At 36.9% G+C, this 14,137-nt stretch overlaps 1 protein-coding gene across 2 annotated transcripts; it reads left to right on the forward strand.

Annotated features, from left to right (window-relative positions):
• The first annotated feature begins 4,508 nt into the window (after window positions 1-4,508).
• On the forward strand, window positions 4,509-11,661 carry LOC132622432 (uncharacterized). 2 transcript variants are annotated; one of them, XM_060337035.1, is made up of 11 exons: window positions 4,509-4,791; window positions 6,194-6,358; window positions 6,457-6,524; window positions 6,663-6,728; window positions 6,861-6,968; window positions 7,256-7,322; window positions 7,606-7,690; window positions 8,790-8,950; window positions 9,821-9,922; window positions 10,518-10,740; window positions 11,343-11,661. In XM_060337035.1, exons 1-11 carry the CDS (start codon window positions 4,753-4,755, stop codon window positions 11,474-11,476), a joined length of 1,218 nt encoding a protein of 405 aa, XP_060193018.1. In that variant the 5' UTR covers window positions 4,509-4,752; the 3' UTR covers window positions 11,477-11,661. The 2 variants fall into 2 exon arrangements, with proteins under 2 accessions (XP_060193018.1, XP_060193019.1); XM_060337036.1 differs by having other exon boundaries at window positions 4,511-4,791; window positions 6,221-6,358.
• The last annotated feature ends 2,476 nt before the right edge of the window (window positions 11,662-14,137 follow it).

A 14,137-nucleotide genomic window follows, 5' to 3' on the forward strand; every position in this document is an offset into this window, starting at 1 on the left:
TTGTATTTTAAGTATGTTGTTGTACAATAATTTCATTTGCTCCCTCTAATGGGTTGATACGTATGTGGCAAGAATCCATCATTATTGATTTAATTGTTTGATTTTCTAAGCACTTTTTTTTAACATTGTTTGTGTTTTTTAATATGGTATTCACTTTTTTTTTTTAATATTGCTTGATTTTGTTAATATGGGATCCACTTTTTTTTCCCCGTGAGTTTGGATGTGGTGGGTTTCACTTTTTTTCTTTTTTTTTTATTACTGGTTGGTGTTTAATATGGGACTCACAATTTTTTTAAAAATATTAGTAGTTGTTTAAAATATGTGAGCCCACAATTTTTTTGTTGGGCCCACAAATGAACGACGAAAAAGCGCCCCAAACCCACCTTTCTATATAGTAGTTGGTTGGTGTTTAATATGGGGACCACACTTTTTTTTAAAGTATTTTAAGTATGTTGTTGTACAATAATTTCCTTTGCTCCCACTAATGGGTTGATACGCATGTGGCAATAAATCCATCATTATTAATTTAATTGTTTGATTTTCTAAGCACTTTTGTATTTTAAGTATGTTGCTGTACAATAATTCCATTTGCTCCCTCTAATGGGTTGATACGCATGTGGCAAGAATCCATCATTATTGATTTAATTGTTTGATTTTCTAAGCACTTTTTTTTAACATTGTTTGTTTTTTTAATATGTGATTCATTTTTTTTTAATATTGCTTGATTTTGTTAATATGGGATCCATTTTTTTTTTCCCGTGAGTTTGGATGTGGTGGGTTCCACTTTTTTTTATTTTTATTTTTATTTTTATTACTGGTTGGTGTTTAATATGGGGCTCACAATTTTTTTTAAATATTAGTAGTTGTTTAAAATATGTGGGCCCACAATTTATTTTTTTGGGCCCACAAACGGACGACGAAAAAGTTACGACGAAGCATGGGGTGCAAACATTTTTTTGCATGGATTGCCCTTCTTTTGGGGTGGTCTTTAAATTTTGCCTCTCATATTTGTGTTCTTTAAGTTTTGCCCTTCGCTTGGATACCTGAGGTTCTGGGTTCGAACCCCCGCTCAGGCATAAAATAAAAAAATAATTTCGCAAGACAGGGTTAGGGGAAGTGTATGCCGGATCCGGCATACAATCCTTAAGGAAAAACTAAAGTTATGCCGGAGGGGGCTGTCACGCCCCAAAACCCACCCTAGACGTGACCGGCATCCGACGTCATGAACAACATCGGAAGAACCTAAGCAACACAATAATGATACTTGAATCCGCCAGGTTCAACATTCGCCTCCAACAGTTTATAAATTAAATGTAACAAATCATGAATACATGAATTAAATCAACTGAAGTCTTTATAAGTAATAGTCTAAAATGTGGCGAACACCCATTAAGTCGTACGAGACTTTTGATAATCTACCCACAATTCTGACAACTATCTATGGAGCTTCTGAGAGACACAACAATCGTCTAACTTCGGGACGCAGCCCGAAAATCTAGAATAATAAATGAAACAGGAAGTGTCCCACTAACAAGGATGTGAGCTCACCAAATCGACAACAGCAGCAAGTTCTCCTAAGCGTCGAGAGTATCACGAACCTGCTCTTCTCCGTTACCTAACATACCATCAAAAATAACAATGGTATGCCTGAGTACTTTCGTACTCAGTGAGTGCCTCGGGGACAACAAGTATTATAAAAATAAAATATAATAATACATAAAGAAATCAGTTCTGAAAGGATAGTATAAAAACAATGATTCCACTTTGTGATTCTTAATATCATTTGTTAAACAGTTTACAAAGCCATTAACCAATATGAAAACAGGTATTCAGCATATGTATCTCAATAAGAATTATCAAAATCGATTATAAAGTCTTTTGTCAAGTTACAACTTTCAATTATGCCTTTCAAATTGATCATGATTGTCAACAACAGTTCCACGAGAGATTACGAATATCACACATGCCGATACAAGCCCAAGAATCAATCACATCGAGGGGATGACCGTAGGGTTCCCTTGTCACAACACACCACACCGGATTATAAAATTCTCGGTGACCACTCATCCTCTCGAATGGCTAGGCATAAACACACCGGAATATGAAATCCTCGGTGACCACTCATCCTCCCGAATGGCTAGGCATAAACACACCGAAATGTGAAATCCTCGGTGATCACTCATCCTCCCGAATGGCTAGGCATAAACACACCGGAATATGAAAACCTCGGTGACCACTCATCCTCCCGAATGGCTAGGCGTAAACACACCGGAATATGAAATCCTCGGTGACCACTCATCCTCCCGAATGGCTAGGCGTAAGCACACCGGAATATGAAATCCCCGGTGAGCACTCATCCTCCCGAATGGCTAGGCGTAAGCACACCGGAATATGAAATCCCCGGTGACCACTCATCCTCCCGAATGGCTAGGCAAAATCACATCCACAGAGTTCATAGCATAAAAGCCGAATTACAATTCATCCCAAGGTAATCACATCACCATTTACCAGTAAGGTTTATTATGCCATATCGTAAAGATAAATCATTTCAAAGAATATTTTGAAAACGTATAACTTCTTTACGAAAGATTCCATGTCCTGATTCATCAACGAGAATATCATTACCAACCCTTAACCATCATTATTAAGCATCTCCTATAGAGGAAAACATTCATAATATCACATACATATGTAGGGTTTGTTACAATCTAGGTTTAATGTGGGTTTGTCCCCTCACACACATTAACCATTAATCAAACCTATAATAGATTTCAAGAGTGTTAAAACTAATTCATCATATCATTCAAAACATGCTTTTATAAAGAATCGATCTTTCAAGAGAGTTTGCAAAAGAGACATATAAATTACCTTCATAGTCGAAAGGGTTTCCAAAATAGACATACATCCAAAATAAGGTTTTAAAAAGGGACATACATTAGGGTTTTATATGAGAAGTTCACCCTTTTTATTCCATAAAGAACTTTCAAGAAAAGAAGTCATGCATTCCAAAATAAGATTTTCAAAAGAGACATATCTTAATTTGTTAAACAAGGTTTAACAAATCACTTTTCTAATAAAGAACACCCAAACCCTAGCTTGAATCACTTTGGGAAGACTTATGTTGCAAACCCTAGGTTTTGGTCACAAAAATCATGTTATAATGATTTAGTAATGTTAAGGATGCCCTTACCTTTGATTTGAAGACTTGGGGGAATAATTTTCGTCCTTAGGGTTGTTTAGGAAGTGGAGGAATAAATAAAACAAGGGTCTTATTTATATTTTTCTGGTGAAAACGGGCCAAAGGACGCCTCTGAAGAACGGACCGTCCTTCGTGTTACGGACCGTCCCTTAGTGGAAATTTCCAGAGAGTTTCTGGAAAATTTTGAGACGTTACGGTTCATGTTACGGCCCGTAACGTCTCACCGTAACACAGGCAAAATTTCCAGTGAAGACAGGCTTCAGTAAAATGGGCATAACTTTTTGTACGCAGCTTTGTTTGGGCTGGGCGACCTACCGTTGGAAAGCTATTTCAAAGATCTACAACTTTCATTAAGGAAGTTTTTCCAAATTCGCAATACATTTGCATGAAAATCGCCAGAAGACAGACCTACCAAAACTTAGGCGAATTTAAGAGCCCTTAAGAACTTCACTAGTTGGTTTGACTTCAAAACGATCATCCTCCACCCGAATTCATCAAGAATGGGTTCATATAGATAAGATATCATCTTAACACTAGAGTTTTACAAATTCACACCTAGTTCAAGTTTACGGGGTGTTACAGGGGCAGACTTTGCCTTGAGACACATATATATATATATATATATATATATATATTTTTTTTTTTTCTTTTCAAGACAAACTTTTAATTATGCCTTAAGGAAAAGTTCCGCCTTATGGGGCATACTTTTAGTTATGCCTTAACTAAAAGGGCATAACTAAAAGTGTGCCCCATAAAATATAACTAAAAGTTCTGTCTTATGAGATATACTTTTAGTTATGCCTTAATTAAAAGTCTGCCCATAAGGCATAGTTCCTTAAGGAAAAGTTTTGCCCCATAAGGCATAACTAAACTATGCCTTGAGGAAAAGTTATGCCCCCTTCGGCATAACTTTAGTTTTTTCCTTAAGGACTTTATGCCGGATCCGGCATACACTCCCTTCAGCCCTGCCTTGCGAAATTATTTTTTTATTTTATGCCTGAGCGGTGGTTCGAACCCAGAACCTCAGGTATCCAAGCTAAAGGCAAAACTTAAAAACCACAAATATGAGGGGCAAAATCTAAAGACCACCCAAAAGAAGGGCAATTGTGCGAATTGCCCGGGTGCAAACCCATGCTTGTATATAGTACTAATATCAAATGAAGACAAATCAAAATGAAAGAGAAATATGAGTTCGGGTAGAAAAGTCGCTATCAATCCCATAACTTTACAGGCGTTATCTCTACATTATGAAAGGTGAAGGAGCTTTATATCACAAATGACAACGTCATGGGGTAGTCCATAATTTTAAACATTTTCAAATAACAACGACATCTCTCCAGTCTCCATGATTACATGACAGAGGGGTGTGGGGTTAAAGGAATAGTTACGGTTGCAGTAAACAGTTAACAGTGTGTGACTTACCATAAATAATTGCAAGAAAATACTTTTGAGTATCTCCTCGAGTGTGACGGAGAAAGAGAGGGATCACAAATTACTACTTATCTCTCTCTCTTTCTACCAGACTTTGAATCGGAAGAGTACTTATTACTTCAATGGCAGATGAACCTGCTTTGACTCGCTGGACCTTTCCGGTAAATTTAGACTTCCACTAATGCACTTTGATTCTCTTGTGATGTTAAGACGATATATGTGTGAGTCGATACATGCTCATGGAGGAGTCGTGGTAAACTGGTAATGATTTAAGTATCGGAGAAGGAATAAATTAGATTTTGAGAAAATCAAAATGATTTTTATGTTCGTGCATTTTTGGCTTTGATTTATTTGCGTTATCTTCGAAATGCCGAGTTTTTGCTGAATTTTTAAGGTGACAGTTGGAGATTAAAGTGAAGTTTTGTAGGAATTTGATGTTTTACCTATTCATGCGTGAGACCAGGATTGACAAAAGAAAGAGATATTTGTGGTGTTAGTTTGACATTTCCTTAAAGTTTATTCTCTTTCATTTTCAGTTTTCCTTCGAAAGAAAGAGATTTTTTTTTTTTTTTTTTTTTTTATAATTACCAAAGAAATTGTTTTGATTTATTCTGTGAAATTTTCGGTTTCGATTCAGCCATTTTCTGCTCTCTGTATTTTATTTTATTTTCGATTGCAAGTGAAGTTAGATGAAGAGTGTGCTTGACATTATTTTGATGTTATGTGTTACTTTAGGAATTATCTGTGAGGACAGATTGTTCTGATGTTAGATTGACATTGCCTAATTGATTTAATACCTTTTTGGGCCTTGATTCTGATGTTTCTTACCGAAATTTGGCTCTTGTTCTTCCAGAAAGTGTGGAAGGTAACTGAGATGTAGTCATTAAGCAAGGAATTAAAATGTCTCCTTTTAATTAGTGACTGGATGTTAAAATTCATTTAGATATGAGATTTTGTCATTGTAGATGTAGTTTGAACTGCTCAGGTTTTGATTTGAGTAGTTGCGTTCTATCAGAACAAAAGTATGGTCTTCCCAGCAATGTGGAAATGAACAAGAAACAAGCTGTAAAGTGATAAATTATTCGTTTAGTAGATACAAGTGTTATTGAAGTTTGAAAAAGAGAAATTGTTTTGTCAATGCTGAAAATAAAAGAGATAACATAAAGTATGTGCCTGACCTTGAGTAGATTTTGAAATTTAAATAGATGAGTAAGTAGGCGAAGACTTTTCCGATTAAGTCGGATTGTTCAGCTTTTGATCTTATTTAACTTTGTGTCATAATATTGTCTTCCAAAGAATTTAGAAGGGAGCAGAAAAGAAGACGCAAAACCAGTATTTAGTTCTTAGTAGATTGAAGTTCTACTATTAATTAAAGGAAATTGATGGGGAGTTAAACAGAGTTGACATGAATAGTTTGTTAAACCGTATTGTTAGTTCTGTTCACAGGAGTTGCAATTGCTGAATGAGTCATAACTTGGATGTGTTTCTTGATAAAATGAACAGATCAGGGTTAGGGACATTGAGTATTTATATACAACACTTGTTTTTGGTGTCAATATTTAGGATTTTAAGTTGTTTTATGATATGAAGTTTGGGAGGAAGAAGGTTCCTGCACCCGATGCAACTGAGAATAGTGATGCTGTACAAAATGGAAATTCTTCGACTGTGAATGGAAATGGATATGTGCGGAACACTGCAGAATTATCAATTTACGAGCAGTATAATCAGGTATTTGCGGATGATGAATGAGATGATTATATAAATCCTATTGATAGTCTGACACGCTTAATCTTAGTCTGATACGCTTAATCTTACTTCTGGTTTAGGCTAATGGAGGCTCAGCACAATCTAATGGAGTTAACGGGGTTCAGTCTGCCGGAGTGGACGAAAAACCGTATGACACAACAACTAATGACCTTAAGTTTTGTGTTTGGTTGCGCAGAGATATTTCATATATATAACAACTTTCAACTACCAAAACTCCAACCCCTCTTCCTGAAGAAGTTCAGTAAATTTAAATGTTCATTTTCAGGCAAAGATCTCTACTTCCCCCTTTCGAGTCTGCAGAGATGCGCGCTTTAGGAGAAAGTTTAAGCAGGTAGGTGTTGACAAAATGACCTGAACTCTAGAGTAAATGCTGTTGACTGGATCTGGTTTTCAATCTCGTTCACCATCATTGTTAGGATTGGAGACTAATTTTGCTAAATTTCTGTCTGTTTTACATTTCCAGGGATATTCTTCGTGGTAATCCAGATGTTAAGTGGGAGAGCATTAAAGGATTAGAGACCGCCAAGCGTCTACTAAAAGAAGCAGTTGTCATGCCAATTAAATATCCAAAGTAGGTTTAGTAAACAATACTTGGTTATATGCTGCTTGTCTAACAAGTTGAATACAGAGGTTATAATATTGTTGTACCACCGAGTGTCGAACGGTTATAAAAAAAAATAATTCTTTGTACTCTTGTGGTGCAACCTAAAGGACGAAAGATTTAGTGCCAATGTCCAATCCAATAATGTCTTCGGACGTTTTATTTGTAATTTTCATGAACTTTTTCTCTTTGAAAAAGCATGATATTAGGACTCCTCGTGATTGAGAGAAGATCTACTTTTTTCTCTCTTCTTCTAGGTACTTCAAAGGTCTTCTAACTCCATGGAAAGGTATCCTCCTTTTTGGCCCTCCAGGAACGGGAAAGGTCTGTAAGCATGTTTTTCTTCCGTGTAAAAGGTTTTTTTTCAATCATATTCTGTATCCTTCAGCTCTGTATATAAACTGTGTTGTTAATTGCCTTCTGGTTGTACTTCTATTGGTGATCTGTCCCGTTTGATATTCATGTTGTTGAGATTCTGCATCCTGACATTTCTTTTCTTTATACATAAAGCTTAATAACTTGAGATGGGAGGGGGCTGAATACAAAAGTCGTTTTTGATGTTATAATGTCTTTTATCTCGTTAAACTTTTACTCTGTTAATTTGCAGACCATGCTTGCCAAGGCAGTTGCAACTGAATGCAATACCACGTTTTTCAATATCTCGGCATCATCAGTTGTCAGCAAATGGCGTGGTAAGTTTTTCCTCTGCAATATACTAAAGTGGTCTTTTCTATTTTTCATGTTGAGGGTTTTGATTCATTTGGCAAAGGTATGAAGATTATAGTTGGAAGTGGCTATTGACTCAAACATTAACTAAAAGAGGAGAATAATGCCAAATTTGTACGATATTAAAAGAGAAATGTGGAAGGGGTGATATTACCATCCTATTAATTGATCTTCAATGATGTTAGACAACCAAAAAGTAGATACCATCCAATTTGAAATAAAGTTACACATTTTATCTTGGTTTGTGCACTGAAGGTCATGCTATATCACGCTCCAATGTTAGCTGCGGATTCAGCTTGATCTATTTCTTTCCCTATAAAGTTGCCCTGTATTTAGTTATCAGTAAGGAAGAGATATCATTAATATAATAAAACCAGACACCAAGTTGGTGATTGATAAGTACAAGAGTGGGCGATCCATAATGCCCCAATAAAGAAGGGGATCACCTCTATATAAAAGATCCTATTCCTGAAACGAGCTAATGAAATCTATCATCCAGTCTATTTCATACACATCCCTGTAAGTTTACCAAAAGGCTAGCATACACAAGCATCTATAAAGTTGCCCTGGATATTTTTCCTTGCAATTTGATGGAACAAAGCAATATAACTTCTCATGATTTATGAAATGTCTAAGGTAAGCAAAACTGGTGTGTAGTTAAAACCCAATGCATGTTCTGAGTTATTATGCATAATGTGGTCAATGTGGTTCTATTTGTCTGCACTGACGTTCAGACAGCTCTTATGTGTGTTGTCAACTTTGACACAAGCTAGCACCTAATGCGGCTGACTTATTAAGGCATCTGTATGGGTATATGGGGTTCAGCTCTTCCACATATCATCAATTTTTTATTTCTGTCTTTGATTGTCAGCCTCTGCCTTCTGTATGTATCTTTTTCTGTTGCAATGTGAAAGACAATTGTAGAATGTTGAATCATCTAACTCAAATGAGATCATTCCAGTGTATCTCATCAGCTTCTAAATGAATAAAGTATTAGACAGGTCAGGTGAGAAAAGTGCTTCAGTTTTTGTGTTGTGTACTCTAAAAGTTTCTTGTGTGATACAGGTGATTCTGAGAAATTGATAAAAGTATTGTTCGAGCTTGCCAAGCATCATGCACCTTCAACCATCTTTCTAGATGAAATTGATGCAATTATCAGTCAACGCGGGGAAGCTCGTAGTGAGCATGAAGCTAGTAGGCGTTTAAAAACAGAATTGCTCATACAGGTGAAGCTTGATAATTAGAAGTGCATGGATGACATGTGAAAAACTATGCTTTTTGCACAGCGATGCAACTAAGAAGTCAAAAGCCTACACTTTTTTTCTAAAAAATTAATGAGTCAAAAGCCAATTACTGCCCTAGGGAATGATTTTGCCTTTTATTCTCTCTATATGTTTCTCCGACTCCCCCCCCCCCCCCCCCCCCCCCCCCGCCTCCTCCCTTCCCTTTGTGGCTTCACGTTGGGTGGGTTGGGGAGATAGAAGCACTTGAGGCAGTACCTCAAAGTCCTTCCTCTTAAAAGAATAAATGAAACTATGAACTAGCATCTTAAGAAAAATCTTTTCCTGCTGTTATGAGAAGTTACAACAGCTGAACCTTCTTCTGAAATTAGCAAATTAATAGAATTTCTTCTGGTTAGCACCCTTCTGAGGTTCCAAGTACAATTGGAATCTGGATTTTTTCCCTGACCGTTGACCCTAGAGATTTTTCAGCCACTTTTGGTTAGGTAACAATGCTCAGTCAGATTTGAATTATGTGCTGTTATACAGTCAGTGAGAAGTAAGTTGAGTGAGTAGGGTAGTCGTTGGAACTTAAAGAGAGGAAAGTCACTTGACACTGGAGAGGATAAGTAACTTTATGCCAAAACTTAGGAAATGGTTTGACTCATCTTTTTAGACTTAGCCAATAATCATGCAGAACCAGGATAAATTGTTTTAAAGAAATCACACTATAGATAAAACTTAAAAGTAATCCATAAACTTGTACAGTTTGCTTTATGTCCAATCTTGCCATTTCTTCTCTTTGATATTAGTGAAGACATTTAGTATGGTTTTATCAGAACTTTATCGATAGGTAATGGCTGAAATACACTGCAGATGGACGGTTTGAATCGGACAGATGAACTTGTCTTTGTTTTGGCAGCAACAAATCTTCCCTGGGAACTGGATGCAGCAATGCTCCGGCGTCTTGAGAAGCGGGTAATCTTTCGTGTGGGCTTGAAACATACTTTGCTTGATAACAAGACTATTTGCAAGAAATAAATGAATTAGAGCAAAATCATATTTTATTTTCAGTTATATTTAGCATCACAATGTTCTCATTTCTTCGTCAGTATCTCCTAGTAAAGCATGTCAAACATTTTATAATTTAAGTGGATGGAGCCTTTCTATCTATGTAAAAACATGTGAGATTTGAAGCCAGTAAATATTGGTCCAGATGGTAAAGTTGGGGATTAAGCTTTAACTTAGAGTTCCATGGTTTGATTCCCATAAATGCTATTCCTTTGCAGGTATGGTTGTTAAATGAACTTTCATCTTTTAGTTGAATAATTACATATTATAGATCTATATGGTAATTTCCCTCCTTTTTCATTGTTAAAGAGCTGGAATGGCTGGGTGGGGAAACTTTTGATTACCTTTTTTCTGGAACATGCTTAATATGCGCTTAATGTGAGTAGTAGAAGACTTGGCTGAAAAAAGGAAAAGAATAGAATTCAGTCATACTTAATATAGTCTCGTTCACTTGTAAGTCAAGCTCGTAACTATTTTGTTCACCTTTTGATTGTAATTGTAGATCCTCGTGCCCCTTCCGGAGTCAGAAGCGAGGTGCGCCATGTTTGAGGAATTACTACCATCCCTCCCTGAGGAGGCGCCACTTCCATATGATTTATTGGTAGAAAAGACAGAAGGTTTTTCCGGTTCTGACATTCGGCTATTATGCAAGGAGGCTGCCATGCAACCATTAAGACGTTTAATGGCACAACTTGAAGAGAAGGAAGAAGTGGTGCCTGAGGATGGTATGCCATATTTTATCCACTATTTTGTTGGGGTGGGAGGGGTAATAAGTATATGCCGGGATGTAAGGGGCTTCGTGTTTCTGGTTTTCTACTGTGGCAAGGGTATATGCTTACTATATTATTTTTCTCTCTCTGTCACATCCTCCTACCAGACTATTCCTTTATTTCTCAATACTGCCACATGCATGCTATTGGTTTATGGTGATATTTTAATGACAATCAATGCATCCACTCTGTTAATCTGTCTTCCAACAAAATTTTGGTTATAAGCTCTAAAATATGCTTCTTCCCCATGAATTACTGCTTGATCCAACGACCTAGAGAAGTCAATGTATGTTAGATACCGGTAAAGTGCACTTGATACATGTTCATTGTGTATGTGTATTTCATTACAGATCTTTACCTGCTCCAGTTACAAGAATACAGTGTGATTCTTTACCCAAATGAACTATTCCAGCAGAATCATTATACTTGACTCACTGAGTGACTTTGTTGTCATTGAAACTGTTGTTAACCCAGCACTGTGTGAAGAATTTTAATGAGGCACTTCTTTAGGTCCACGATCTCATCCATTTGTACTGAATTATTGCATTCTTCGACAGAGTTGCCCAATGTTGGACCAATAACCGTGAGAGATATTGAGATGGCGCTACAGAACACTAGACCATCTGCACACCTCCATGCACCAAGGTACGATAAGTTCAACTCAGATTATGGCAGCCATGTGCTCCAGTGAAGGCATCCACCTCTATCCTCTTCCTGAACTATTGACCTATGAGCTATTCAGCAGCGTGCCAGTTCAGATGTTAATTGTTGAACTTGTCGTGTTTGTAAAATGTATGACTATGTGAGTGGATGGTTGTATAAACTACATTCTTTAACAACTGGACATGTTGCTTAATACTATTTCTTTTACTCTTATGTATCTTCTCACATGGAGTAACGAGCATTTAGAAATTCTGAAATTTTGTATTACTAGCACGTGTGGTCTCTAGATAACGGGAGGTGAGTATCCTGTAACTGAGAGTTCCTCCCAATACTTTCATCATAATCAGTGGCCTATTTGGTCTCAACATCAAAATCAAGCATAAATATCTTATTAATCTTTGATTTTATTCTCATCATAAGACTTAAGCATGTATTTCCGTTGGTAAAACATAAATAGTTCAAAGGCATGCGAGTATATTCAAGTTATGATCATGTCTTCTCATAGTCAAACATATAAAAATAATTTTATATGGTGAAACTTGCACAAGTTCACAAATTAGTATAATGTTAGCATCATTTCTTGCAATTTTTCAAGCACTAGATAGAAAGCCATGCTTTTCGACGACACCACTTTTAGAAGGTTAGATCTCTACCCAACTCAGCCTTGACATGAGTGGAGAACCTATGAGGCTAACGATGCATCAAGGATCTTCAATTTTCATGAACAATCACTTTAAGGCCTCATTTGTTTGCACTTATTGGAGGTCTGAATCTGAATGGTTCAGTTCTTAAGCCATTAAGTGCATTTGTTTGCATTAAGATCTTAGTACTTATTGGGTCTGAATAGATCTTAATCATTAAGATCTTGAACAAGGTCTTAATATCATTAAGAGGTATCTTTGTATGAAACATTTTTATCACCAGCTCCAACCCACCCCCACCCCCACCCACTCTCCACTCCAACCCCACCACCCACCCACCCTCCACTCCAACCCCCCACTCCCTACCACCTCCGCCCTACCACCAAACTCAATCCCACCCCAGACCACCCACGCCCCACCACCAATCCCTACCCCACACCACCCACTCCGCACCACAATCCCTACCCCCACACCACCCACCACCACTCCCCACCACTAACCCTTACTCCACTTCACCCACCCCACTCCCACTACCCCCACCTCCCACCCCCACTCCCCACCAACTCCCCCACCCTAACTACCTCCCACCCTTCACCCCAACCGCCCACCACCCACTCACCCCTCCATCCCCACTCACCACCCACCACAACTACAAAACATCTCCACCATTACTAGTGAACATAAATGTTTTATTTTTTTTATCAAATAATATTTTATTTTATTAAATTTGTATTTATTTTCTACTATTTAGTTACTTTTTAATTTGAATTATATATTTATTATGTTTAAATAAATACATTATGCACATTCAGATATTGAAAAACAAACAGTCTTAATCATTCAGTGTTCAGACTTAGAGACAACATCTTAATCATTCAGATGTGCATTCAGATTTAGATGTCTTAATCTTAATGAAAACAAATGAGGCCTAAGTCATTCAAAGCTTCAGGAGCCTAACATAGCTTTTGGGATTTGGTCGTGGTCCATTTAACGCTTTACATGAAACCCAGGGTGAGAATGTTGTATTAAGAAAATCCACTAAATAGTTATATATATTTATTTGTGGATTTAGTTATTATTGCTAATTCCATTTGAAATTGCTAAGGAACTCAAACTTTGAATTTTGAATTTGCCTCTACCAAATTATATGGTTATAATTTCTCTATTTCTGAGTCAAATGATTTGGCTAATTAGAAGACAAGGTTATATTCAAGTTCCAAGGAAAAATGTAAAGAGCACCTAAGATTTTCTTGAAGGATATCATGATGATTTGAAAGCTAAAGATGGACCTATGCTATAAGAAAAGGGATCTCCTAATTGCCAACCCTGCAAAGAGGAAACAATGCTATAAGTAACTTATCATCAAATTCGGCAAATGCACATGATAACCTACGTGGGAATGGGGTATCTTAAGCAACTTTCCGACTGTATCAATTTTGTTTGGTTGCAAAAAAGCAACCAATAGAACCTCCTTTGTTGCCCTGTACTTGTTTTCTGCTAGAATGTTGCACAAGATTAGAAAAGGTGCCTTGTTATAACTTTAATATGCTCCAATCGTCAATTTTTTAATTATTTTAATTCTTCCTTTTGCTAATATTTGGCGAAGGCAGTTAGGGAGATTGTGGTGGGAAGACTAGTGTTGGATTCATGTGTATCGTACAATTAGCTTATGGCTAATATACATCTATATGATAATTGAACAGCTGGAGATGTTGCTTGTGGGGAAATTTTTAGCGATGATCCAGAAATGTTGATATTGGGATATTCAGGTAAGATGAAACATATCTCACTTGACCACTAATCAAAGACTAACATTAGCAAAAGAAAATGGGATATAAAGAATTAGAGTTGAAACAGGTTGTCTACTAGTGGCTCGGCTTGGTCTCGCTCCCTTCCCGCACTATTCCTCTCCACTAAAAAGAGCGATTGAGAATCTCATGTGGTTCAGCTTCTCAAAAAAAGATTATATAATATCACCCTACGGTTATTATTGAAGATCGCAAACACTTGCCGAAAACTAACAAGACAAATATTAGATACGGGAGAGA

The sequence above is a fragment of the Lycium barbarum genome, chromosome 12 (assembly GCF_019175385.1).
Source record: "Lycium barbarum isolate Lr01 chromosome 12, ASM1917538v2, whole genome shotgun sequence".
Lineage (NCBI taxonomy): Eukaryota > Viridiplantae > Streptophyta > Magnoliopsida > Solanales > Solanaceae > Lycium > Lycium barbarum.

What these genes read in the sequence shown, in the direction of transcription:
- LOC132622432 (XM_060337035.1), top strand. Translation starts at nt 4,753, where the DNA reads ATGGCAGATGAACCTGCTTTGACTCGCTGGACCTTTCCG. An exon ending in ATGCCAATTAAATATCCAAA is followed by an intron (nt 6,969 to 7,255) that starts GTAGGTTTAGTA and finishes CTCTTCTTCTAG; the next exon opens with GTACTTCAAAGGTCTTCTAA. An exon ending in AGAAGTGGTGCCTGAGGATG is followed by an intron (nt 10,741 to 11,342) that starts GTATGCCATATT and finishes ATTCTTCGACAG; the next exon opens with AGTTGCCCAATGTTGGACCA.